Here is a 27,085-nt window from a genome sequence, read left to right on the forward strand (position 1 = left end):
GTAAGAAACACAGAGTCAGTATATTAAAATCATTTATTGTGCTCCAGAAGAGTAATTATTATTTAACCCGAAAAAAAGACGTGACAAATCATGTACATTACAAATGCCAGACCAGCTCACATCGAGAACACCGTTTCCCACCATTTTCAGAGAACAAATCCACTGCGAAAAAAAAACCTCGCTGGACGATGGTGAGGTTTGGCGGTTGCTTCGTCCGCTGTGATCTGAGGTTAGAGAAATAACATGAAGCGTTACATTCATTTGCAGCGCTTGTTCGACAAACTGGAACTGAAGATGCAGGTTCCATCAATGTCAGCTCAGACGAACCAGTCCAGTCACTACGGTGAAAGCGAGACTGCGGACAAATGGGTTCATGTCATTCATCTTGAATGAGGGGAAACGGTTTGAGGGACATGTGCAAGTGGTGTTTGTATTTGTCTTCAGTCTGCTTTTGACGGACCTCATTGTGGGTATCAGACCTGTAAGTATGCGGAAGAGTGTTAATGCTAATTGCTATTGGCTGACCATGACTGAAAAAGAAAAAAAAATCCTCAACAATATCGGTGAAACAAAAACTAAAAGTGAAATATCAGAATCATAAGAGGAACAGTTTTACTGGAAGGCAGCAAACTTTTTTTGTGAGACCATCAAGGTATCTGCAGGTCACTGTGGAGAGCTATTCTCTCTTCCAGCGTGCGAGTCAGGACCATGATCTTTCCTCACAATCTTGATGTTATGAACTTGATGAGCTAATGTCTATTCTAGGAGGGCAAGAAAAGCACACGACTGAATATAACCCTGCTTGAGACCGGAATCAGTGCAGCTCCCCTCGGATTTTTCCACTCTTTGTAAACTACATAGCAGCTAATGGGAAGTGTTTATTCTTGTATATTAAAGCAAGATTGAGCAAATATTAGTTCATCCTTCAAAGTGAACTTGTAGGGTGGATTGTTTGAAACATTGCCAAAGTAGTTCAGAATGATACCTCTTAACAGGGCAACAATTTACATGAAAGCAGCACTTGGCGGGATTTCATTAACATTTCTTTCACGTATTATTATCATTTCTCATTATCTCAGTCAGACTGTCTTTTTTCATTCACACTTTCCTCTATGGCTGAAATGCAGACTTTGTTTTGCAATGACATGATTGGATGAATGGTGTATTTTACCACCTGATGTGGCTTCATGTGGTCAGATCTCAATTTCTCTGCACTGGTGTCTGACCTCGCACTTATGCTTCGTAACAACATTTCTACACCTCTGCTGTTCAATAGGGGGCCAAAATGCTCAGGGAGAAAAATATGGCATTGACTAGGAAATGCTCTGACATGAATCAGTGACTCTCATGTCATCACATTTGGGTCCAACTCCACAAACTGATGGAAAGCAGTAGTGGAACCTTTATACATTATATCTCAAAACAACATTATTACATTGTGTTCAGTCACACTAAGCCTTCAGTGGATGGATCTGAATCGGACATGTGTTGCGAAATGAGCGTTACTTACTGAATGTTAAATTAAATGTTTAACTATTTTTCCAACAAACCAGGTTTCTCCCCTTTTTTACAGCCTGTTCAGCAATACATTTTTATTTCTTTTTTATTGCCGCTCACCTTTCACTATTTTCTTTTCTCCTTTTCTTTAATCAATTGCTTAATCTCAGGAGGAGAACTAATGACTTTGACTGTGAAATTCAGTCATTTTTGATTGTCATGTCTTGGTTCTGTTGTGCTTCTATTTTGTATTGCAAAGTGAGCAATCAAATTTAACTCCACCTCAGGCAACGGTTTTAATAGCGAAACAATTTTTTGAAGCGCCTTTAGTTATATTGTCGTGAGAACTGAGTGACCACTGTTTGGTTGTGAAGAGGAAACGGTTAGTCTGTATCTAAAGTTCTCTGCTGTCAATTTTTCATGTCTACTACGTAGCCAGCCAAAGGTTAAGGTGATGAATGATTTAAAAATGTTACACTGATGAAAAGGAGAAGGGATTAACCTGGTCTAGATTCTGGGGGTCAAGTTCACAAGGATAAAGCATCAAAACGTCTCACAGATGTTTAGTTGTGAAAGGAATTGGGCAATGACTACCTTCTTCGCACTCTGGAATTTTGTTTATCCCAAGCCTTTTTTCATGGCATGCTACTTTTGTATTGGGTTGATTTTCATCTAAATAATAACTGCGGTTGAAAGGGAAATGTCAACGGAAAATATTTGTTGAAAATACAGAATCATTTCTCTGAAGGAGGAATAATAAATCCCACTCTTGTATTCAATATATCTTTGGATTGAGTTCAATCTCCAGAGCAGACACTACAGCATGTGGAAAACCCTGACGGCAAGTTTTCTTTTGCACCTAAACTATGCCTTCTATAAATACCTCATTCAGATGTTTGTGACTCGCTGTTGTCGTAAATAATGTTATGATTTGTTGGTGAACTCTTCATTCAGCCTTGACCAATCGGGTCAATGAGATTTTTTTTTTTTTCATCAGGATACTGACTCCCACAGCATTGGCTTTTATACAAGCTAACAAAAAGACTAAGGCTATCATTTTGAATGACTGCAAAGTGCCGAGCGAGCACACCAAACGGGACAGGAGTTATTCTTACAACACATATTGAAGAGAAAACAGTGAGACAAGCGTTTCAACTCGCTAAAGAGCATCTCGGCACCAGAGGACATTTATACATCCGAGCACAATGGGCTTGCCATCCCTGGTATTCCTCTCTTTGATTCAGCCACCAGATCTGTCTACAGATGGATGACACACTGTGACTCTGGTGGCTAACATTGTTAGTCGCTACAGCTCCACTGACCTAAAGATGTTAGCAGCAGCAGACAGCCCCGCAGAAGAGGAGCGCTGTGAGGGGAAACCATTTTGCTAAACTCAGATTAAAAGATCAGACAAGCGAGAGTTGAAAAAGAGCCAGGTCACCGGGAGAATTGGTAGCTCTTTAAAGTGAGGTAAAAGTAAGCTGACAGTGACTCTCCTCTGCAGTGGGAAGTTTTCTGTCTTCCTCCGCGTTATCTACTTCTAAACAGGATCGTCCTGGACTAATGATGAAAGCTAGATGTGTTTAAAAAAAAGGAGAAAAAGAAAGAAAAAGACAGATCACAGAAGGCGCGCGCCTCTTTACGTTTCCCGGTCAGTTTCGTTTTGATCATTCTGGGTTTGGCGTTTGAGCAATATTAGTCACATATAAATACTCATCATACAGACGCAGAGAAATCAACAAGCTATGAGATTCACTTCTACTTCCGCTTTATACTAAAGCACTTCATTCGCTCGTTGAACAGCCACCCTTACCAAAGAAAAATAAGAAGAAAAAAAACAAACAAAACAGAACCAACAGTGCAGGTACTTACTTTTGTGGTGATCCAATAGGTAGAATAGCAAAGAACATAGACTTTTATCTGATGGTTTGGACTGATACAGTGTCATGTGATTTAACCACTATCAAAAAGTAGTAACAACACACAGAGTACAAAACTAGTCCTTATGCGCTCAGCTCCACCCAAGCTATTTCAGGTTTGGCGAGAAGATGAACTGGAGCCCAGCCTCTCGTCTGCCTCCTCCTCAGTCCATCCAGCACTTGGACCTCGGCTTTCCGTGGTCCTCTGTGTGTTTCCTGTAATCCAATCAGGAGCACTCGTCTGGAATAGCTCCAGCGCGAGAAGAGGGTGTAAATGATTCTCAATAATGACATAATCAGCCGAGCAGCCATCAAGCAGATAAATTGTCATGCGCATCGTGCTAAAATATCCAATTATCCTTTTTAATCTTCCAGCTCTCGGTGTTCAAGTTGACAGGGCGCCAGCAGGTGGATCCTCTTTTCCCACTGGTTGAGTTCTAGGAGAACATCAGCAGTACAACTCCCCCGGACACAGGAGGGAGTGAACAGCCTTGGTGCTTAATGTACAGATAGATATTCAAATAGGTTCTATACAATAAAATTGTTTCTGATCCTCAAAAATAAATGATGGACAGTCTCTCTGATATGTCCCCGCCCCCTTTCCAAAAGTCCATGGACCGTTCCTAGAGTTCTTTTGCGTCCAAGTTTTCCAGTTTTTTTTTTTTTTTTTGTCCATATAATACATTGCCCTCTGCGGCGATGTGAGAGCCCTGCTGGTTTACACAGCTGTCAGTATCTTCTGGGCAGTGCCACACCAGATCTCTTTACGTTTGTTTACAAAGAGCTTCACCATCCTCGCCCCTGTGGCACATTAAACCGCCGAGCAGTCATTTGTCAAAGGATCCTGAAGGCAGAATCCATTCTGTCAAAAAAAAAGTAGTTCCATGTTTGCTACAATATCCAGAAAAAAAACATCTTCCACCTATTTTTTGCTCATTTTTAATCCATTGTGTTGTACTTTTAAATCCTGTCACTTTATTTTCGAATAAAACTTTCTATTAACTCCAGGTTCTGGCCAGACATAAATCCAACAAGCCATTCCATCCTTGTGTATTCCCAAGCATCAGGATACTCCAGTCTGGCATGTCAGCGCTTGACAAATCTGTCTGTGTTGGACTACAGTGTCTGCAGCATCGGCAGCGATATCAACAGCCAGTCCTGCCAGTAGTGGGCGGCAAAAGGGCTATACACGAGTGGTGGAGTGTGAGTGGGGGTGTGGGTGGGGCAAGGTGTTGTTCTGCCCACTGTTAGCAAAAGTGTTAAAAGAGTGCAATGAGGAGATCCCCCCCATAGTGCTGGGGATCATGGTTATTGTATTTGGCGTCATGAGTGGGATGTCGTCTGGCGAGCGCCTCATGGCCAGAGTGTAGTCCGGCGGGCAGGCAGTCCTTAGAAGTACATCGTGAGGGTGCAACGAATCCCCAACTCCTCTGCAGTCTCGGTCCAAATCTGAGTGCTGCTTCATCTGCAGAGACATGATCTCCTCCTCCTGGGTGTGGGCCAGGTCGTTGGCGGCACTCCTCTGTGGACTGCAGCGTCTGTGGACATCGTGGCGACGCTTGTCCTTCTTGTAGTAAAGAGCGGCAAAGGCCAAAATGTTGAGGAACAGCAGCGAAGCTCCAACAGCAATGGTCACAGACAATTCAGTGGAGTAGTCTCGCTGGTCCAACAGGTTGGGCTGGTTGTGTCTGTCTTGGGTCTCTGTTGGGAACGGAGTAGGGTTGGGCCTCTTTGTTACCAGGACCTTGGTCTTCGGAGTACGGTTAGTGGCCTCGGCTGGAGGGACCTGCAGACACCAAGGCCAATATTAGCAATGATTTTTTTATATATATATATATATATATATATATATATATATATATATATATATATATATATATATAATAGACATTATAATTTATGTTGCATCTAAGCCAACAACAATTTCTAATGTCAGCATCGGCTCAAGGGAGCTAATAAAACGCCCTCAATATTGATCAACATAATTCATTGTACCCGAGTCCATGACTCCCACGAGCAAAAATCATATGGATTGGGGCATGTTATTGAAATATATTTTTGTTATTTAGGTATTCCTACGGGGCATCTTTTCCTTATACATAGCTGCACAAAAATCTGTTGACATTTAGACCTATTGATGGGTGAAATTTTGATTCTCATAACTTTAAATAACATCTGGTATAGCGGAAAATGACCATGAAGAAAACCAGCTAGTCGGCCACAATTATGGCTGTTTACTTGGTGTGTGTGTTAAATAGAGAACATCAATGATGGTGATGATCTAATGCTAAGATTTAGCAGGTAAATAAGATGTTAAACTTTTTTTTATTTTTTCATGCAGGGGAAATAAGTACACAGGTTTTATTTTATATTGTTTTGAAGAGCGCTGTTTGGAGAATCAATTGCTTTGGTGCCAGTTAGTCACAGTTCTCGTGATCTTTTACAGGAACATAACTGAAATGATAAGACTGTCGGACTGCACTAGCATTGTACTGAAGCGTGTGTGCGCGCGAGTATTAGTGTTACGAGTAGTTAAATATATTAATAAGTCCATTAGCAGAAACATTTTGTTGAGTTCTATTTTCTTAAAGAGATCATTTACTTTCCTGGTTGTGACGATAATAAGAAACAATGACTGTTACTGTGATTCAGATGAATGTGAACCTATACATTTGTATTTCAGTTTTGTATGCATATATGCTCATTGCATGGCGAACCTGAAGACAACTATATCCGAGTCTTCATTTGGGGTGTATGTGATTCACAGTGCCTGCATCCCAGTCAAAGAACATATCCATTCAGATCAAAACACACTGTCGCCTAGGTATTGTCATGGCGCATAGGAGCTTCTCTGTTGGTTTCCAGGTTGTGTTTAGGTGACCTGGGACTGTTGTTTAGAGTGAGTATTGTTTATCGGCACAATGACGTAGTAGCTACGGGTTCGCGCCATCACTGCTGGCTCAGCTGTTTCACTTTCAATGATGAGGACTCGTCTTGCAGTGGTCTAACTCCATGTACTACAGGAAGAGAGGTCACTCACCTTGGTAGTGATGGGAACAAGCTGAGTGACTTCGTTGAGGCTGTGCAGATGGGGAACCAGCTCCAACCACAAGTTGACCTGAGGGAAGCAAGGACTCTTCAATTTTCATTGTAATTGTTGAAAATATCGCAGACACTAAACACATTGATTTACGCTGGATTCCATCTGCAACCACATTGCACTGATCAAACAAAACCAAACAATGATCCAGCTATGATTTTCTTTGGAGGTTAATCATATATAATGGATGACATACATAGTTAGTGGAGAGCAAATCTGCGCCATTATTATCTTGATCATTTGAAAATGAATGCAGTTTGATCAACACTTACATGGAAACATGGTTTAAAAGTAGAAACGTGGTCTGAACAAAGGAGCTCCAGTAATAATACATTTGACACAGACTACAAGACCCCAAAAATGGCTGCATAATTTTACATGTAAATCATTCTGATTCATCAAACTAAACACAGCATTTTGATGATAACAATGAATTATGCACGGCAACAACAGGGAATATTGATTAAGAGTTCCAGCTCACTGTCAGACAGAAGTGCTGTTAAACACTAGACAACTTCCTCAGGGGAGATGCGAAGCTAACACACGCTAGTGTTTTTGCGTAATGATGTTTGCTTGAATTCACATGAAGGAAAAAAATGATCCTCTAGGTACGTTCGAAGATAACATCATTGACAACGCTTGCAATGCTCCCACCATCCTCACACATGTTTGTAAGCAAACATTACATCAGTAATAACCTTCAAGAACTGGTGATCAAATAGTATTGTGAAAGGGTGGATGATACAGGCTGCACAGAGGTGTGAATAGGTCAGAGGTATCAGCCCAAATATGATATCTTTTCAATAAATTGGCTCTCAAATTTGTTCTTTTTCCACCTCCCAAATGATGAACTGTATCGTAAAAGAAGAAGTACTGTAGTAGAAGACTATTTCATTGTAGCAGCATTTGATCTGAGGTTGTGGCCTTTAAATTTAACCTGAACTCTTCAACAAATCCAAGGAGTTAAGAAGCTGTTTGGGATATGTTTGGTGAGCTTAACAGTTTTTAATGGTTTAACAGAGGGGTCTGCGACACAACCCCCATGATTGTGAAGGAACACAATCCTGTTGTGTGTTGGGAAAGGATCATAAGCTGTCTCTTCTCAATTCTACCTTGTTGGCCCTGTAGTGCTCCTTGACCCGAGGCTTAAGGCCGATGTGCAAATACAGTTGTTCTTTCGGGTTGTAGCGGGTCCACGCCACTTCCTCAAAGCGGTTGGGCTTGGTGTGGATGAACTTGGTGTCCTGGGGCACAGGCTGGTTGGGATCCCTGAGACGGGAGAAGAGGAAACGTGAACATTACAGCATGACACCTGCTGATGAAAAAGACTGTCAACTATTTTTCAACAGCATTTTCCATGATGAATATGTGACCTCACTGAAGGGCACTGCAAGCGCAATGAAGTATGATGAAGAGGACCCATTCCTCACAACCCGCCTTTATTATATTCCGAATTTTGAGCAAGGACTTGGAACTCCCTCAGGCTCATCACAGTAATTAAGAAAACCCAGAGTTGCAGAGGTAAGAACCCCGCGGCATCAAAATTTAATCAACCATCTTAGAGATATTACACCTGATAGAATTTCATAATTGTTTGAAAGCTTTATGGGCTGAAGCTGCATCATTGCGAACGTACCTTTAATGAAAGATGAAAACAATCCAGCAGAGAAAATAGCCTTGTTTGAAGATAAATCTGAGATTTATTGGCAGTCTAAGTCACAATTTGTGAATATGAATATGATAAAAACAAAGCCTATATATATAGAGTGTGTTCTTTTTTTTACCACCAGTTTATTTCATCTGTTTCTGTTAGACCACTCCATAAAAGGTGCAACAGATTAAAGCTCCATTGGTTCAGAGTTACACTAGTGTGTTCCAAAACTATCCACCAAAAGAGTGTAGTCCTAAGATTTCATGAAGTTGACTGGAGGGTGTTACCCATTCTCTTATTGGGCAGCAGTCAAAGAGGCTCGATCATCCCTCTTATCCAGGCGGTCCCTGCCAGAGATAGAGAGGCTTCCCCAGGACAAGCAAGTATTAGTGTGCTGGGTCTGCCTGTCAGGACGCCAGAGCTATCTCACTTGACAGAGATCATTTCACTTAAATGATGCTGATGAAATGGCGAGCCATTGTTCCTGTCAATATGCATTTACAGTCAGTGCATCTCTTTCTGTACAGGGCTGCACGATAATGAAAAAAATTGCCATTGAGAGTCATTTTTCTTAGCCATATATATATTGAGATATTACTACTAATTATTAAAATTTTATATTTGGAAAGAATTATGTTGATTCTCACCAGTGGACTTGAAAAAAGAAGAAAATTTCACATTTTTACACACTTTTATTTGATTCACAAGACACAATAACAGAATTATGAGTTATTGCTATAAAATATTATATTTTAATTTGTAATATTTGTATTTCTCTGTTTCATGTATTATATTTATTATATAGTTATTTAATTTTGCATTCATATATGCCTTTATGCCAAGTGCATTAAAGTAGATAAACCCACAACAAATTAATGTCAACTCTGCCTGGCCACAGTAGCTTGGCTAATGCTGTCAGCAGAAGGCTCTAGATAGTTTGGCTGAACACTCGCTACTGACTTCCATTCTTCTCTCGGTCGCCAACAATTTAAAATAGCTGAAATGTTCAACACTGCATGCAGTCTTTGAATCACACTTTACGCAGAAGGGTCACCATGACGACGGAGGAGGCCGCTCTTGACACTCGACAAAATGATCAAATAAAGATGAAACAATGAGACATGGGTCGGAAAGTCGAAATGGTTTCTGCAGTGCATTTTTTTATTCAAAAAATGCTTTTTTTCTTTTATATCAAGTTGTCGATTTGAAGCGAAAATAGTGGTTCAGGCCAACTTTGCATGATGTTTGATTGTGTCACACGTGACTATACGCTGCCAAAGCCCCTGAAAGGTGGGTTTGTCTGGTTGGAGAAAAGGGATTTCTCAGTAATACTTGAAGAAGAGTTGAAAAGTCCGGGAAAAAATGAACGAATATAATGCAGTGCCCTGCGACGTCACTGTCGCACATTGTGATGACGAGGTTTGTCTCCCTCCCAGAGTTTGAAAAGACACTTAAATTACTAGTGTCTTTAAACACAGTAAGTATAAAGTAGCCGGTGCGAGGGTTATAGGTACTACTGTCGTTGCAGATCGCTGCGTGGGAGTGAGACGCTGGGATACTGTGCTGCCGTAACTGTTGTACGTGTTGTGTAAGTCAAGCAGGTCGTAAGTCGGCTGTTAGTATATATATATATATACATTTAAGCGTGTTTCTGATAATATATAACCATTGAATTAAGTCCATTAAGTGAAGAGTCTGTACTTGCAAGTTAGTCCTGTGAGCAAAGAGGAGTGATGGAGACTCATTGAGAGCCAGTCAGCGCCTCATTGTCTCAGAGTGGCATACGGAGCCAGTCAGAGCTCATCAGCAGCACACTTCACCATTCAATTTGGAGGCATAAATCTCCCAGGTACCAAGCATTCAATGTCAATCTTGGATTATATAGGTAGGTCATTAGTGCCTCTTAGTTCCCCTCAGGGCTCCTGGGCAGAGCAATGAAAAGGGGTCCCGGTTACGCTCTCATATACTTAACAATTAGAACTCTGACTTATCGCTGCGGGCCACTGCAGGGCCAGAGCAAGACGCATTTCAACAGTGCTACTAATTATGGAAAACACTCTCAGAGTGGATTTCAGAGACAGCATTCAGCTTATCCAGCATCTGGTCCGCCATTATTCTCTGGGCATCCTGAGGTTCAGTTCAGGCTTTTCTTTGGTGGACTGGAAACAGATTAGCTCGCAGTGAAGATTTGCTTGAGATTAGAAACACAAAAGCCAAACTGTGACTATAGAGATGCTAATGATGCTAAGCTTTAAACACCGCAAATTTAATGGTTATATTTCCTGTAAAAAGACTTAATTCGGAGTAATTCAGAGAGAGTGAGAAAATACTTTGGGATGAAAAACAATGTGCTGAGGAAAGAACGAAAACAGAGCTGTGTTTTCATCCATGGAAGCGTTATATAAATTTCTCTGGTCATGTTTTTTGTGTTTTGCATTTTGCAAGGAGGCTTTGCGTGTTTAAGGTCATACCCTGTTTTGGCGAAGTTTGTCCAGTAGGTCATGACCACTGCGCTGAGCATGACATCATTCTTGGAAAAGTTACAGGGGAACAGTTCAGTGGGTCCAATCATAGGCAGTCCAAAAACATATGGGATCTCATCTCCATGGGCTGCGTCAGCCCATGGCGGCACCTAATGGACAGAAGGACATTTTTAAAAATGTTTTATTGTTGAAGATTATTATCCCGAAAACTTGAGGGTGACACAAAATCAGGTCACTTTACCTGTTCTGTCTGGCAATGGTGGTAGAAGGCATAGAAGTAGGTTGGTGACCCGAAGGCTGAGTGCAGGTCTGCGGTGGCAACTGCCGGTGCCACCCACTGGTGGTCAGTAAATAGAGCTAAAAGAGTTTTCCGACGCGTCTCCGGGTTGTGCCTGTCAGCCCAGTCTGTGTACATGAACTTAATAGTCTCTCGAAGAATGTCTTTGCCCTCAGGATAACCGTAGAGATCATCCACAAAGCTGGACACGGCATAGTCAAAATCATTGGCCTGGACACCATTCTCGTTGTCCACGATCAGTTCCACAAACTTCAGTCCTTCCCCCTGGTTCACACCGAGCATGATGTCGTAGTTGAGGAACTCACCTGCAACGGAAAAGAGCCTTCATTTTTCTTGAACATTAAAAAAAAGAAGAAAAAAAAAAGAATTGAGAATCTCTCCACTGCACCTTGTTCCATCAGGATCTGGGGATCATCTGGGATGACGTCGCCATCGATGACAGGCCCAAAAGCTATGTGGTAACGGGCCGGCTGGATGTCCTGATCCACCAGCTCTTTGTAATGTTTTTTCTGAAGACATGACACAAGCTCTACCGTGTCCTCCAGGTTACAGCCCACTTTGCGAGCGAGCATCCGAGCATACTTTGCAGGCTGGAAACTGACCGCCCAGCTGGAGAGAGCTGTGCCACTCTGTGCGATGGCCCTCTGAAACAAGCCTGGAGAAAGTGCACAACACGACAAATGTTACCGACCAACAGTCAAACATTGAAACACAGACAATATGGTTGGTAAAATTAGATAAGGCTAAGAACTCTATACATTGTTACACATATTTTCAAGTCTAATTTTGTGATCAGGTTTGTTACAGTTTTATAGAAAGGGCATGCTGTATTACAATGCATGTTATATGATGCTGTTTACGTTTGTACAAAAGAAACAATAACACATGGACCACCGCTGTCAGCCTTTGTTTAGGGCAGTTTTAGGGCATGGTGTATTCTGTGTGGATCATGGAGAGGACAGGTGCTGCTACCTGACACCTCACCTCTCTGTAGCTGAGGCAACCACCTCACAGGGGTCGCAGAAAGACACAGAAGATGAATAATGTGTGTCTATATGGTCAAGTAAATCAGTAAAGATTATCATTATTAGATATTTAAAAATTGAGCCTTCTAAACTGAAACACAAATGTTATTGATGTCTCTCTCTGTCTCGCTTAATCAGGCGCTGTCATACATGGAACTTAAAGTTATGCATTACTGTAATAACAAAAACACAAACAAACATAACAACAACAAAAAAAACGTGATATTACATATTGTAATATAATACCCAGAACAACATTTAGTAATGCGCGACACAAATAATTCTGAATAAAGCATTACCCATTCAAATTTGCTCAACTGGACTCTACCATCATATTCTTTTCAGTAACTGGATAAAAGGCTCAAAGTTCTGACTATGTATATGAAGCCATAGGATCTGCCTACCTTATGAAATTCATGTATCTGAACTTCTAGTGTGGTGCCACACTTACATCAAACTTGTAACCAAAACAAAGCAATGAGATCAGAGAAACTAGTAATACATGGAACAAAATGAAATAATCTCAGTCACAAAATGTTCTGTGTACCATGAGTCATAAATGTAGACATTATACTGTACTGTTCTTAGCCTCAGTGTCCCTCGCTCGGTCATGATGCCACACCACATGTGTAATACGCTGCTATATCAGCAAACCAAACACCAAATCCTTATTTTTGTTATGGTAGAAGTAAAAGTTCCGTAATGTCTAATGATTTGCTGCTGGACCCCATCTAATTGTTCTGAAAAGACAATATCCAGTAGTAAATAATGCATTCCATTTTTAAAGGTACTTGCCCAATTACAGTGTAAGTATACAGTGCAATCATTACAGTGTAAAAAAAAGCAATAGTTGGGCGCATAACACTCTCGCTGTTGACTAGCCAGCCAACTTTTAGAAGAAGAAATCACACTCCAAATTCGTTGAATGAGTGATGTGTGTTTGAACAATATTATCTAGATTTCTCTTATGTCATAGTGAGTGCATATATAAAATCCTGAAATTAATTTGGTTCCATTGGCACAGCCTCAGGCCTGCTTCGTTCAGTTCCGCAGTCGTCTAGCCTTTATTGATTTTATTTTCCCCACTACAGCTAAATGGTACAGACTTTATCTGCTCACCAGATTCCACCAAATTCAATTCATAATCCCGGTGGTTTGATCTCTACCAGAATTTATGTCCTTCTACCTGCTTTATTTAAGATCACAGTAGCTGTATGCTACGAGTCTTTGTTTCAGTTCCCACTTTTCTAAAGCCCTTCATGAAAGGTTCAATACCTGTAAAACACTTGCACACCTTGTGAATTAGTGAGTAAAATGGCAAAATGGCCGCCCCAGAATTCCTTGCATGCATGCTCATGTTCACACGTGACCAAATTAACCTGATTCTGATATCAAACTTGAACTACGACTGTCGGTTCTATTTAGACTCCACAAAGCTGCGTCCACTTTCTTCCAGTTTATTCAGTGTACTCGAGGGCTGTGATCAAATTGTAGGACTTGTAGGAATTGTAAGACAAATGAAGTCAAATACGTTCCTTTCTATGGTGCTTTATGTAGTTTAATGGACAGGCTGCTCTGTCAATGGGATGTTCGGTCAGTAGATTTCATGTTGTTTAATTCACTTACTAGTTTTACATATTGACTGGACACATGCCACTAAATCAGCCTCATGTTAAATCTACACACAAAACCTATATCCTGCTGTTTTATTGTAGTGGGCCATGTTTAATCCTTCTCGGTCTTGCAAAAGGATGAAAGAACTGAAACTCTCCCATGGCCAACAGGGCCTTGGATATAAAAGGGACTGAAATGGACTGTCTGGTTTGTTACGAAGTACCCAGACATCCCATGTCACCAGAGCATTTTTTTCAGTATCCCCAGTGAAAAATGTGTTTACACTTCCTACTCGTACTTAAAATCTGCATAAAACCAAGGTTGACTATACTTTAATGTCAGTTGTTATGCTGTACTGTGTGTGAACTACCACAGGCTTCAGCAACGTTGACAGTTAACAGGCACGAGTCGTGACATGATATGTATCACCTTGAAACTCAAGACTCAAATTTCTCGTTCTATTTGATCAACAACTACAGTCAATAATGGTGACATGTTGCTGCAACTTGACGGTAGGTAAGCAACAGTATCTATAGTGAGAGAGTGTGCAAAGCTGTCTGTGTTGGAAGCACATGTAAATGTGCTGCCCACATATTCTCACAAAGATCAGTCATTGAAATCCCCAGCGACTGGGCACTGTTACCTTTGGTGGAGTTGCTCCAGCGGTTGCCTTCTGAGTAGTGAGACAGCGTGAGCAGGTTTACACATGACGCTCCTGCTCCCGAGCCAAACACAGTGATACGTAATGGATCCCCGCCGAAGGCTGCGATGTTTTCACTCGTCCAGCGAAGAGCCTGGATCTGATCCAACAGACCATAATTCCCCTTGGCTGCCTGGTCACCTGTACTCAGGAAACCTGTGAGACACAACACAGCGAGACAGCCGTGAGCCCTTTGCCATCACAAAAAAGGTGTTTATCTTGTGAGACAACCGTCCTAAACCCCCTTCAAAAACAATTTCATTTTCACTTTTCACAACTTGATCTGATTTAAAGTGTGAGCAGCAGATATGTGCATATATATATATATATATATATATATATATATATATATATATATATATATATATATATATATATATATGTTTCCAACATGGAGCTATAATTTATCCAGAATTCAGTGCATGACATTTAGGTCATCAGTGCCACATGAACTCCTGGGGCCGTTTTACATTCAATTCCTTCCACACAAACATAATTCACCTTTGCTTCCAATATCGTTTGGAATGCATTTTATTTCTCATAAATTTAAAAGCATTTCTAAAGCTCCGCAGTTCATTGAGTTTTCCCCAACTGAAAGCTCAAAATTGCACAGGACACAACATTCATTTTTCATGTATTTTCGTTCTGTCTTTTTAATTAAAAAATACCTGCCGTGAGATAATGAGCCAATTTGTCACTGCAGAAGCAAAACCAACACGCCGGGCTGTTTAAAATGTGCTGCACTAACAAATCCTATTACCCCGAAGAGCCACTTAAAATGTACTTGTGCTAAATAGAACACAGACAGAATGTTACCCAACACCACTTTCTGGGGGAGAATAGATTCCACATGAAAGGAGCTTTGTTTGTGCTGTGACTATCTCCTTGCTAGCTTTTTTTTTTCCAATTCATGAGACACTGTATTTAATCTGGATGAGTGCATCAAAAAACAGTAAACAAAGTCTCAATCATACACATCATGCTTTTGAAAACATATCAATATTGTAATATTGCTCCAAAACCTTTAACTAAGAAGGTGAAAAACAGTAATAGAAGAAGAAGCCATGTTGCTTCAGATGGACTCAGCGATTCTGATGCACTCAGTTCTGGCTCCCATAATATGTAATATTCCGATCTACTTTATCTCCATGAACTAATGAGTCCTCATGTCTCCATCTCCAGATGTACTGCATACATTGGTTATGGGTGGTCTCCCACCTGACCATGCGAGAGATGAACCCACTAGTGATACTCTCCTCATGGGAATAACTTAATGTATACAATACTAGGCATCAGAATAGTCTTAATCTATTCATACTTTTTGCACAGAATGTTGTATATGTCAGTGGTTCCCTATCTATTAATGTCCTAACTGTTTTATTTACTCCACTATCCATTGGCTGTGAGTTGAACCTCATTAAACTGTCGAGAGAAGACACAGAAATGTCAGCGAATGAGCACTAAAGAGGGGACATTAGTCGCGTGGTTTTCATTAAAGAGAATTACACAAATGATCATTCTGACCACCAGACAGCTCTGACTAAAACAGACAAGACTCCAGAGGTCACTGTCTTGAAGAAGAATACATTTGGGAATCAGTTCCAAGTTTCATCTCTGCACAATCTGGAAAACAATGCCATCACTGTCCTCCAGAAAATACGCACATCCATCTTTATATGCAGCCAACATCACAACAAAGAAATGGAAAGCTAAAGTCTTTTATCACGACATGCAGGTAATCTCTTCTGAATGACATCATCATCGACTCCATCCTCCCTGCTTCCCATTTTCACCATAAATCCATGCGCTTATTCCCTCAGACATAAAAGCCACTCAGGGTGACTCGGTGTTGCCGCGTGGATACCTACTGTAAGTGAGGAATGAAAGCACAAATATATTCATAGCCGTGGCCTTTTCTTTAGAGCAATTCCATGTCCGTCCCTGCTTCCAACCCCCGCCACCGCACCAGCACCTTCCTCACTGCTAATGCAAAATGAAAAACACAATTTCTCCTGCACTCCTCACGTCAGTCTCACCCTCACATATGACATGGAAGTAGACCGTGTGTGTGTGTGTGTGTTTAAACATATCTCTCCAAGTCCAATTTTGGAAAATTCACTGCTTGTGGGGCCCTTTCATCCGACTCAACATGGTTAAGCCTCAATTTGAGGATGAGGGCTTCACAGTAACTTGGTCATTAGGTTTGGTTACGACTCGTGGTTAAGGTGTTTTGGATGGTTAGGTTAAGGGTGAGAGGCTGGGGAAATGATGGACACCTTTGTGAGAGGTCCTCACAAAGGTGGTGTGACAAACATGTGTCCACCCTCATACACTCAAATAATCACCACTGTCTCATATTTCTGGAAAAAGGCGCGTTGTCGTGAACCATTATTACAACTCTTACACTCAGCAGGGAGTAAGAAGCACAGACACGTCAAAAGACTGTGCGTGTGCCTTACTAACACCTATAGCAATGATGCTGTGAAGGGATATGAATGACAGAGAAGGAGAAGGGGTTCTAACTCTCACTATCAACGTCAGTCGAAGTTGCTGCGCTGTAATTTTTTCATTGATTCACTTCATCTGGTTTACTTACACGATCAGACAAAAACATTATTTGTTATTTATCCAATGATTTTATAAAAATAAATAAATGAAAAAAGAACTAAAAATAAAGAAACTGCCGGCGACTGCTGCCCATTTTAAGCCCTGTGTATGAAAGTAGCTGAAAACCCGGTCCGTCACGACTGTGCTACTTCACAAGCCTCATCCCTGGAGAATACAGATGAAGAGTTATTATCAGGGCAGTTTCATTACAATAACTGCATTAGAAAAGCATATGCATTTTTATTGCACATCACACATGAATGAATGAGACTCACATTTGATTGTGCCACTATCACAATCATAATGTATGTATAATATAGCTCGCTGAAGGGTGCTTAACCATTGCAGCTGTTTAATGTGCACACGCACACACTCACACACTCCTGTGCGCACACACAAGGAGAGGCACATTCTGCAGCCAGGCTGTTTAATTGAGTTCATTTCTTTTCTATTCCCTTCCCACTGGCTTCTTCATTTATTTGTGTGTTTTTGATCAAAGACTAATCATGTGGAAGCAGCAGCAGCCTTCTCCAAGAAAGATTTTAATTGATTCAATTTAGCTGCAGTGCAGGGACGGGCTGGCACTCACAAAGAGAGAGGCAGGAGGAGCAATTATTGTGCCAGCAGTGGTGGGGCAACAGGGCAGAGCATCACTCACGCAACTCAAGCACACACACACACACTCACTTATGAACACACGCTAACATCAAGCACCAGCACAGTAGCATCTTGGTGTTGGTATTTCAGATTCCCTCACCTCAAACTCAGGCTCCAATTGAGCATTGGATAGACAATTCTGTCATATGGTCAGAAATAAAGTGACTGTCACAAAAAAAAGACATGACCTCAGAATGCGCTTTGTCGTTTTTGTTTTGTTTTTGTTTTTTTTCACCATGGTCAATGAGTTTCACTTGAGTCAGAATTGCATTTTTTATGGAACAAATGACACCATCTAAAACACTCTTTTTTTACAGTTATAAAAGCAACGGAGGCAGGATAAAAAATAAAATAAAAAACTGCCAAGAAAAAGAGATTTTGTGGCGCTCTGGTTTAAGCTTTGAAGGTGTGAGTGATAATTCCTGGAATATTTTTGACACACTTTCCAGCTCTTGGAGAGCAGAATGTGCTTGTTGCCTTAATGAAGCTTCAAAAACTGCGCAGCATAAGCTTCTGGACTTCATGCAGTGGGTTGCAACACATATAATAGCACCCCCACGTTCAGTCAAATAGTCATGCTACAAGTGGGCTTCACTTGCGAAGGTTGGTGTTCAGATCACAGGCGAAAAATGGAATTCACGTCAACCATCTCGCTCTCAGTGAGCGGAAGTGTTTTTTATGGTATCCAATTACTCATACTCTGCCTTCCTTTGTTCCAATTCCAGGATGAAAAGTGTGACATATTATTTAAAATGCAGGCTTTTAAAGCCGTTCCATCTCTACACGTGATGATCGTGTCCCCTTTCTGACAGCCTGATAAAAGCCTGTCTGCCCACTTTGATACATGCATCTACCAGGGAAGGATGTAGCATGACCCTTCAAACAAGCACACTTCATCTTCACACAGATCAAAATGACTCGCGGCTTTAAACCACTGATTTGAGCTGTTTTTTTTATATATGTTGAGTGAATTCACTCACAGCTTAAACATCCGTAGAGAGATTACGTTTATTTGGGATGAAGGAACGGTGCCAACAGTAGCAAAGTAAGATAAATATATTTGATACAGCAGAGGGATGAATGTAGATCCCTACATTGAAGGAGTGCTTACATCGTTTAAGGCAAATCCCTTCTATTGTGCATATCTGTCTCAAACGCCCATGATCACTGTGTCGAGAGTCACAGCCGCTCAGCTTCCTCTGGCGACAATACAGAGGAAAACCTGAGATACAGGTTGTGAAATATTATTCCTGCTATCTCCCCCCAACCAGAACCAGATAGCTGGAGGAAAGAGTTTTGTACATAACCTGTATCGTCAGATCCTCTGCAGTAGACTCTTGGTCTGAACACCTTAATCCTCTCTCTGTTCTCGCTCTGAGTCATGATGCCAGGAATTAGAGGAGATTGAGAAGAGACTCTAGCAAGCAGCGCAACTACCAGATTTTAAAAAAAAATCTTTTTAGTGGGATAAATATATTTTTAAATATCGAATAGATCAATTGAAAGTTTGTCACCATCGAGAAGAAGTGGCAGGCTGCTGCATGCAAACTAGACACCCACCAACACAGAAACTGATCAATATTCTAACCAGTCATTTTATGGGATCAGAACAGGGCTATCTCTTCCTCAATCTCGTCCCCCATGCTTTCATTCATCCATCACTCTCCGTCTGCGTTATCTACCTTCTCCACTTCCTTCCCTACATCCTCCATCAAACACCCCCACCCCGCCTCCCCCTTCGTCCGTCCCCTGCTAAATCAAATTACGCCATCAATTCTGCGAATGAAATGAGCTGCCGTTCATATTTCTTGTTGCACACAAACACAAACACGTGTTAATTTGTTTGGCTGCCCGAACAGATCTGCCTGCAGGACACACTGAAACAGACCCACCCCCCTTCCCCACCTCCCACTGGGGGAGCAAGTAGGAAAAGGAGGGGGCGACTCCTGTGTGGGTGAGGATGCCATTCAACTGTTATTGGAGCTGCAGCCTTCCTTGACATGTTCATGCGTAACAAGGTGCTAATTAGAAAAATGTCTGACGGTCTTTATCAGAGAAGCAGGTTCGATGTGGAGACAGAAGATTAGAAAAGTTAATGGCTTGACAGAGCGACAAATGAACGCAGGAGGAAACTGAGGTAAAATAAACAAGGCCTTTTCTGGAGATGTCAATGAAGATAAGGCTCTTCCGTTATATCCGGATGCCACACCAGGCTCCTCATCTCTCGCGCTGACTTATTTTAGTCCACCAGAAGCAGACTTGTGCGCTGAGTCAGCGCCAACCACATGTGCTGACAACAAGGGTTCAGATTGTTTCGGCGCTGGTGCCTAATTAATCCTTCCATTTTGCTGCCACCAGCAAAAGAAGATATGAAGTTATTATTTAGCAAATAACAAGTCAGAGACGTAAACATTGACGGTATATATGACAATGAGTTATAACATAACAACCCCCAGCACTATAGCATGACGCTCAGACTGCTCAGGGCTTGGACTCACCTGGACTCACAAGGTGCAACACTTCAGTAGTTTTCTTATGAGGAGTGAAAGTTGAGCTTCATGAATCAGATCAACAAAGGTTTGAACAATATCATGCTAACAACTGGCACAAAAATCTCTGACAATATCTTGAGGTCACCGCATGAATTATGGCATCTATATTCTGCTGCCCGCCAACATACAGCGACAGTAAGAGGTGGCTGACGTCCTTCTCCTCCACATCCAGAACTTCATATAATATTTCAAAGAAATAAATCAAAAGCTGTGCATGGGGCAAAACTCCTACAAAACAAATGAGTCTTTAGAGCTTGGCTCGTATATGAATTTTAAATCACCTGATTAAATGAATTTCTGTTAATCCCGTTCACAAGTGGGCGTTGGTGTTGAAATGGGATTGTTGAATAAAGTTAAAGGAGGCTGGAGGGGCTTTTAAGAAACTCAGCTAGGAAGTCGGAATGAGAGGGTTTCAAAAAGCAGCGTGTGCGAGTGCGTGTGTCATTACACTGAAAAAGTGCGAGGTCCCTGACAATGTGAGAAAAGCTGAGTGGGAGGTGCTGCGGAAGAAGGACACAGAAAGTGGATTTGAGGAAAACAGATCTGCGTCAGAAGTAAAATGGTTGCTGCTGTCCGCTGGTAATAAATAAAGATGGAGGCAGGAATATGGATACAAGCAGAGCAGATGAAATAATAATGCCACACTTTGGCATCAAGGAAAGCCCATATTCAGCACTCTCACCGACCCTGTCACTTGTCGACTAGACGTGATATGAATATCAGATTGAGGTTCCCTGCTTAACCTTCTAATGTAAAATATTTAAGTTCCCTTTAGGTTCGCTCACTCTAGTGCTTAAGAATGGTTAGCAGTATTTATCGCAGTTTTTTGACCAGGGCAAATTTCTTGTTCTGACATGCCTGTACATAGCGACAAATAATTTCTGAATGAGACACGCGGCGTCATGCTGGACAGCCATCCACAAGCGGGGGAAGAAAGAAATCAAACCAATATGCTGGTGCTTAAGAAGGTAGGCAAAACCACAGGATAGAAAGAAGATATTCAAACCTTGACATTTGAAATTACATCAGAAGCCTTGAATTCAGAATCTTGACACTACAATCAAAATGCTAGTAACACTGTAATTTAAGTTCATACAATGGAAGGGTGTTTTTTTTATTTAAATCGAAACACTTTTGGTTATTAATTTTCAACAAAGACCCTATGGAGAAAGCAGTTTCTCACTCCAAAATCGGTAGAATTCCGATCTACACTCTTTATTTTGACACTTTCCCAGTATTGGCCGTGAACATAATCCAAGTATTTCATGTCTTCAGGTCATTAATTTTTTTCCTCACCCCTGTTCAAATAATTTTTGCATTTTCCATTTTTACAGGTTATTGCTTGCACATTAAATTTCACATTACAAATGTTTGTAAGCAGCAGCAAGGTAGGTACTGGCTATTGCAGCAGCCTCACAGGAAGCAGAGGAGTTGATTCCTGCTTGCGGCAATCTGGCTACTTATTGCAAGTTCTTCCTGTGCTTGCATGCGTCTCCACTAGTTACCCCAGTTATGCCCACGTCAAAAAAACATGGAAAACATGACTCTTAAAATAACTGAGCAATCAATACGCAGAACAGTTTAAAAGACAGTAAAATATATAGCTAGAAAATTATTTAGTGCTAAAACCAACCTGAATCGGTGACATGTTCAATAAATAACAAAAATAAATAACTGTTTATAATTCTATCTACAGGAGTGAATTGGTGTCCCTGAATGATCTGCTTGTGTTCATGAACGTCTACCATACATTTACACCGCAACAGGCTTGCGACATGTTCAGTTCTCTGCTACAGGCTCCATCCACCAGCGAATCCAAGAGGCAATAAAGGGAGGATGATGGTTGAATTTATGTTTTTTATCCTGCCTTGATCAGACTATTTTGTTTCCCCATGCTTATAGTCATGTTTCTCTTTGTTTTCTGAGTTGCCCAGCACATCCAGCTTCCTTTTTGTGAGTGTTTCAGTTCTTTTTCTTCTGCTGTTATTGAATGTTCTGTGGAGGCTTCTTTTCCTTTTTTTTTTAAAGGCACTGACTTTTACTCAGCACTGAGTGTCCTCTCTTGAGACTACTCCTGTCACACACGTCTCATTCGGCCTGCTTCAGACGAACAGAGTTGTAGTCTGATGCCTATAGGCCAGAGGCCAATTGTGGTGCAGTGGTTATGATGACAAATTAGTATGCAACATTTGTACCACAATTCTATTTTACTCTGTTGTATCACATTGGTTCATTTCACTGCAAAGCATTTTGTGACTCATCCCGAAATGGTTTTCCATGAAAGATTATGTGCCAACTTAACACTTGCTCTTTGAAAAAGCAAAGAAAGAAGAAATAACAAAATTCCAACGACAGAGCTCCTTCAAGTCTGACCCTCACTGCATGGGAGCAAGTCTGGATCCTTTCAGACATGGATCTCTTTTCCAAGAGTAGTATAAGCTGCTTAGTGCCTTTATGTTAGACATATGATTCAGGGGGTTGAATGTTAGAAGCCCTTGACTCAACAAATAAAATATACCATTGATGTTATTAGACAGAGCTTTAAGGCTAATGATCAATAAAAGTCCCCCAGAAACTGATCAATGTACAGTTCAATATGGTAAAAGTCTGTTTGATGGTGTATCGACCAATACAGAAACATTTGTTCATAGGTGGACAAAAAGTACCAAAATCTAAAGGAGGGAAACATGCAAGTGCTTCAATTTAAATGAGCATAATAAAACAAAACAATCTGTCACAAGCTTGTCAGAGGGGCCATCGACATGCAACCTGAAAAGAGTGCACCAGGACGCATACACACCATCCTGAGAAAACGCACACTTCGCAGCAAAATGAACCAAGCACGGATCGACCGTTTGTACAGATGTATGTACTTTTTCACATCAGCAACGGTTCTCTCTGACTCTGACTCGACTCAACACCGTTCTCAAGTAGGTCAAAAGGTTTAATAGTATCATTTCCTCTCCCTCGTGTTTTGCCCCTCCCGGTGTCAGCCTTCACTCTACCTAATGAGGAGACAGGAAGTGATGTCGCAGTCAGGTCGTCTCTGTGTCTGCAGTCACAAACAGGCCACACTATCTGTTCTCTGCAGACGCGCACGATGCCCGAATGTGTGTGCACTTGTGTACGCCCCCGTGTCAGTTTTCCGACAGCTCCTGACATCCTGGCACACACTCTATCTCCGTGCTTCTTCTTCGGTTGATACGTTCAAATGTTCTCACAGACAGAGGAAGCATTGCAAGCGCACACATGCACTCACACACACGTAGATATGTAGTGGGAAAGGAAAGGTTACTGGTCCAGATGGAACATTCGTATTTTCCCACTTATGTTAGGATATTTATTTGAGTCAAAGGAAAGGTTAGTATTGTTGTGCCTGATGTAAACAGTGTTACATCGTTTTTATTACGGTCTGACCTTTACAACTTGGGACTTGACAGCAAATGTTACTTCAGCTGCGAAATCAAAATGGCTTGATCTATCGTGATGCTCCTGACACAAACAATTTGGTTTTTTTTTTCCATGAAGTAAAGACATTCACCAAAGTTTAACAAGATTGCATCAGCATACAAAAACAAAAACCAATAAATCACACAAGTACACAAGTACAAATAGAATGTAGAAAAAGAAGGCAAAGAAACCCACACACATCCCAATGACATCAAACCAAGAGCAGAGGAGTCAGGATAGGTTTGATTCCCTGCTGGTCAACTATCTGGGAAAGCTAGTTCCACACACATCATCTCTGGAAGTAGAAGCGACAGTGACTCCTGGACATCAACTGAGCAAGGAATGACAAATGTACAGGCTGGGTACATCTCTTCTACAAACCTGTCGATCCTAACTTTGGTTTGGACCAGAAATACATCCAACATTGCAGCGAGACATTTGGCTTTCAGCAGGAGTTTCAAATCACCACTTATTTCATGTCCTGATAAGAACCCCAAATCTTCAAGTGTAAAGATAAATGAAGCTCTAACCACTGACAAAACTACCAGAGTTGTTCATTGGTTTCATCATCAAGTTAAGTTTTCATTCCCGCTATTGCCGCCGTCGGATCTGTATTGTTACCTCTGTCTGTTGAAAATCCTTCTTGGCGTACATCTGGGATTACAGGGGAATACAAGGAGTAAGAAAAAGCCCGGCAAGGAGAGGATTATCTCTCTCTGAGTCATGCTGGAGACGAGTTTCAACTTGAAAGCTCAATCGCACAGATTTGTACACATAAGCAAGAGGAAGTGAAACTGTTGTTGAAATATGTTGCCTGCCTTTTCAATAACCCGGTTCCTATACGTGAAAGAGTAAAACATTGCGTCTCTGAGGTCAGGAGGAATTGCTGAACGCAGTCATGCAAAGATTTTTTGATGCTTTTATATTCCCGTTGAGATCATTAGGCAGCACCTATAATTGTTATTATGAAACAGTTCAATGTCCTTCATTTGTTTTCTTTTCATCTTTAATTTGGTTCAAAGGTTTGCTGTTGAATTTGTCATTCGATTCCATCCATGAACACGTTTTCTTTTTCACTTGTTCCCAGTCCATCACAGAGGCCCACACAGAAACTTGAACTATGTCATGATTCAAATAAAAACTCTGCACATTTGAAGCAATATATTAAAAGTCAGAAAAGGTCACAAACTCATGACTTAGATGGGACCATAAGAACCTTAAATGTGGTGGTGGTGTTTTGGATAATCCAAAGCCCAGAACACAAAATCCACTGCTTAATCAAAGGTCCACTACAGCATGGAAGGAGAAAAACTCGCCTCTGAGTAGTGCTGAAACATCTGTTGACAAATGAATCCTGGAGCAAGCGAATAGAAGGTCTGATTTGTGAAGTCCTGGAGAAGTCCTTTTGATCAAAACCATTTGTTTGGTCAGGAAACAGAGCATGTGATGACCTTCCCCAATGACCAACCCCTCCCTTTCCCCCCTTGTCTCTGTATCTGTTAGCAATGGTGAATACTTAAATGTGTTCCAGAATCAATACTTTGGTTCAAACTTGTGGGTTTCTCCTTTTGGGTCAACCACAACCTTCAATTCTCCACAATCAAAATGTCATTTCATGGTCCAACCTCTCCCTTCTCGCTGCTGCATTCTGATGCCTGCAGATAAATCTAGTTATCGATCTGTTTCTGCTCATCACACCACAGGCCACTCATAATCCACTTCATTATTGCACCCCCTGCACTGCCTCCAACACACACATGCACTTACACATGCAAGGACAGACACGATCACCGACAGGACAGCAGGACAAAGGGCCCACCTCCTCTACACCAGCACTTGAGCAGGACCGACCAAATAAACACCCTTACACGAATGCACACTCTGATACAGGCATGCTGACGTGCATAAAACCAACACACACACACACGCACGCACAATTAAATCCATAGATTGACTTGATCTGACATTGCCTCAATTTCCGCTAACACAACATGATTGTCCAGCCTGCGGTGCAGCTCCAACATCAAGATCATTTATCAAAGTTTGTGTTGTAATATGTAACAGCTGCATGTACACAGACAATTTCATATTCATTAAAAATAATGAAAATGTATGGGCGTATTAACGCATGAACTGTACAATGAATAACAATGTCATGTGTGCAGTTCCAATGGCAAACGGGCAGAATGAAAAATAATAAATAAAATGAAGGCAGAGGGTATCAGGGTTCGTACGTCGCTCTGTATTTTGACTATAGACCACAGTTGCTCTCTGAAATATTTTTGCCCTGATGTCTCATGTCGCGCTGTCTGAATGGGTAGTTTGCTTCCTACCTACAAATACTACAAAGTCAAAACGAGAAAGCTTTTATGGCTTCTGCCTTCACAGAGCACATAAAAGGTCTGAAAGCAATCCCGGGGAGAGTGTGCCATTAACAAAGGAAACCTGAAAAGTAAAAAGCTCTCCTTTCCTGTATCGAGATTGTGAGGCAGAATTATTTGCAAAGTGAACAAACCTCTATTTTAGTGTTATATTTCACGCTCAAAAACCGAGAATTATTCGCAGATTGTTTGCGTCTCACATCGATCAGTTGTAGTCAAATGCATTTCCTGGTGTGGGCTGTCCAACCGATTCTGTTTCGGGATACCAGTTTAAAAAGAAAGATTAACAAGCAACTGAGCTACAGCGCTCACTACTTTCACTGTGTAATGTACTTGTACGCGTGCCCTGTATTGATTTCTATACTGTATGGAAATGGGCTCAGAGAGCTTTAATGTGCTACAAAGCTATTTTCCTCTCTGATTAATTCTGACATACATGGTCTCTGCTCAATAAATCAAACTACACTAAATACCAAGCAACCTACTAATGCAAGTGCAGTCACAACAGCTGTGGCTGTTGTGCCCTCTACTGAGCAGTCAGACGAACTATTATGGGTTCGATGGGTAGCAACACAACACGTGAAGTGTCAGCCAAACCGAGCTGTCTACAAATGGCAGTCAGTTCTGCTGGACTACTATCCAGGTGAGACCAGAAAACAGATAGTTTAACCTGTGGCCGCGGGTGAAAAACAATCTCAATGTAGTATATTTACATTATATATAAAGGCAAACCATAGAATAAAAATGCAGCACCTTTTAAAGAAGCAATTAAAAATACTTGTTAGCAATAAATGAACGCAAATGACGTGCTCTCACTGAATGTATGGCAGGCTGTCAAAAAAAAAAAAAACCTTGGGGCACCGCAGGGATGCGGCGTTTGGGCGACAGATTCTAGGGTGATGACTGGATGAATTTTGATTGTGCTGCTTGAGGGCCCCAGTAGAAACAGTGTCGTCAAAAATACAGCGATTTAAAATGTTCCTTTAATATATAAATAAACATTTGGTTTTATTCAGGCACCAAGAGTACGAGACACGTGGTCAATAGAGGTATGTATATTCCTAAGTCATATATGAATGGGATATAAGAAAAAAGGAGCAGGGCCTCATGACTCCATCTGTGAAAGAAGAGCCACGATGGCAGTAAAGGAA

At 41.2% G+C, this 27,085-nt stretch overlaps 1 protein-coding gene across 3 annotated transcripts in view; it reads right to left on the reverse strand.

The window, feature by feature from the left end:
- The window catches only part of nlgn1 (neuroligin 1), a 211,653-nt gene continuing 184,568 nt past the window's right edge, over window positions 1-27,085 (reverse strand). For 2 of the 3 annotated variants that reach the window (XM_053855124.1, XM_053855116.1), the window contains 7 exons: window positions 14,231-14,443; window positions 11,337-11,603; window positions 10,892-11,253; window positions 10,639-10,799; window positions 7,629-7,785; window positions 6,457-6,534; window positions 2-5,202 (listed from right to left, as the gene is read on the reverse strand). In XM_053855124.1, the coding sequence (XP_053711099.1) occupies window positions 4,600-5,202; window positions 6,457-6,534; window positions 7,629-7,785; window positions 10,639-10,799; window positions 10,892-11,253; window positions 11,337-11,603; window positions 14,231-14,443 (1,841 nt within the window). In that variant the 3' untranslated portion in view covers window positions 2-4,599. Of the gene's footprint in view, window positions 5,203-6,456; window positions 6,535-7,628; window positions 7,786-10,638; window positions 10,800-10,891; window positions 11,254-11,336; window positions 11,604-14,230; window positions 14,444-27,085 lie in introns of all 3 variants that reach the window. The other variant, XM_053855132.1, reaches the window with a different exon arrangement.

Source organism: Synchiropus splendidus, chromosome 1 (assembly GCF_027744825.2).
Source record: "Synchiropus splendidus isolate RoL2022-P1 chromosome 1, RoL_Sspl_1.0, whole genome shotgun sequence".
Classification (NCBI taxonomy): Eukaryota; Metazoa; Chordata; class Actinopteri; order Syngnathiformes; family Callionymidae; genus Synchiropus; species Synchiropus splendidus.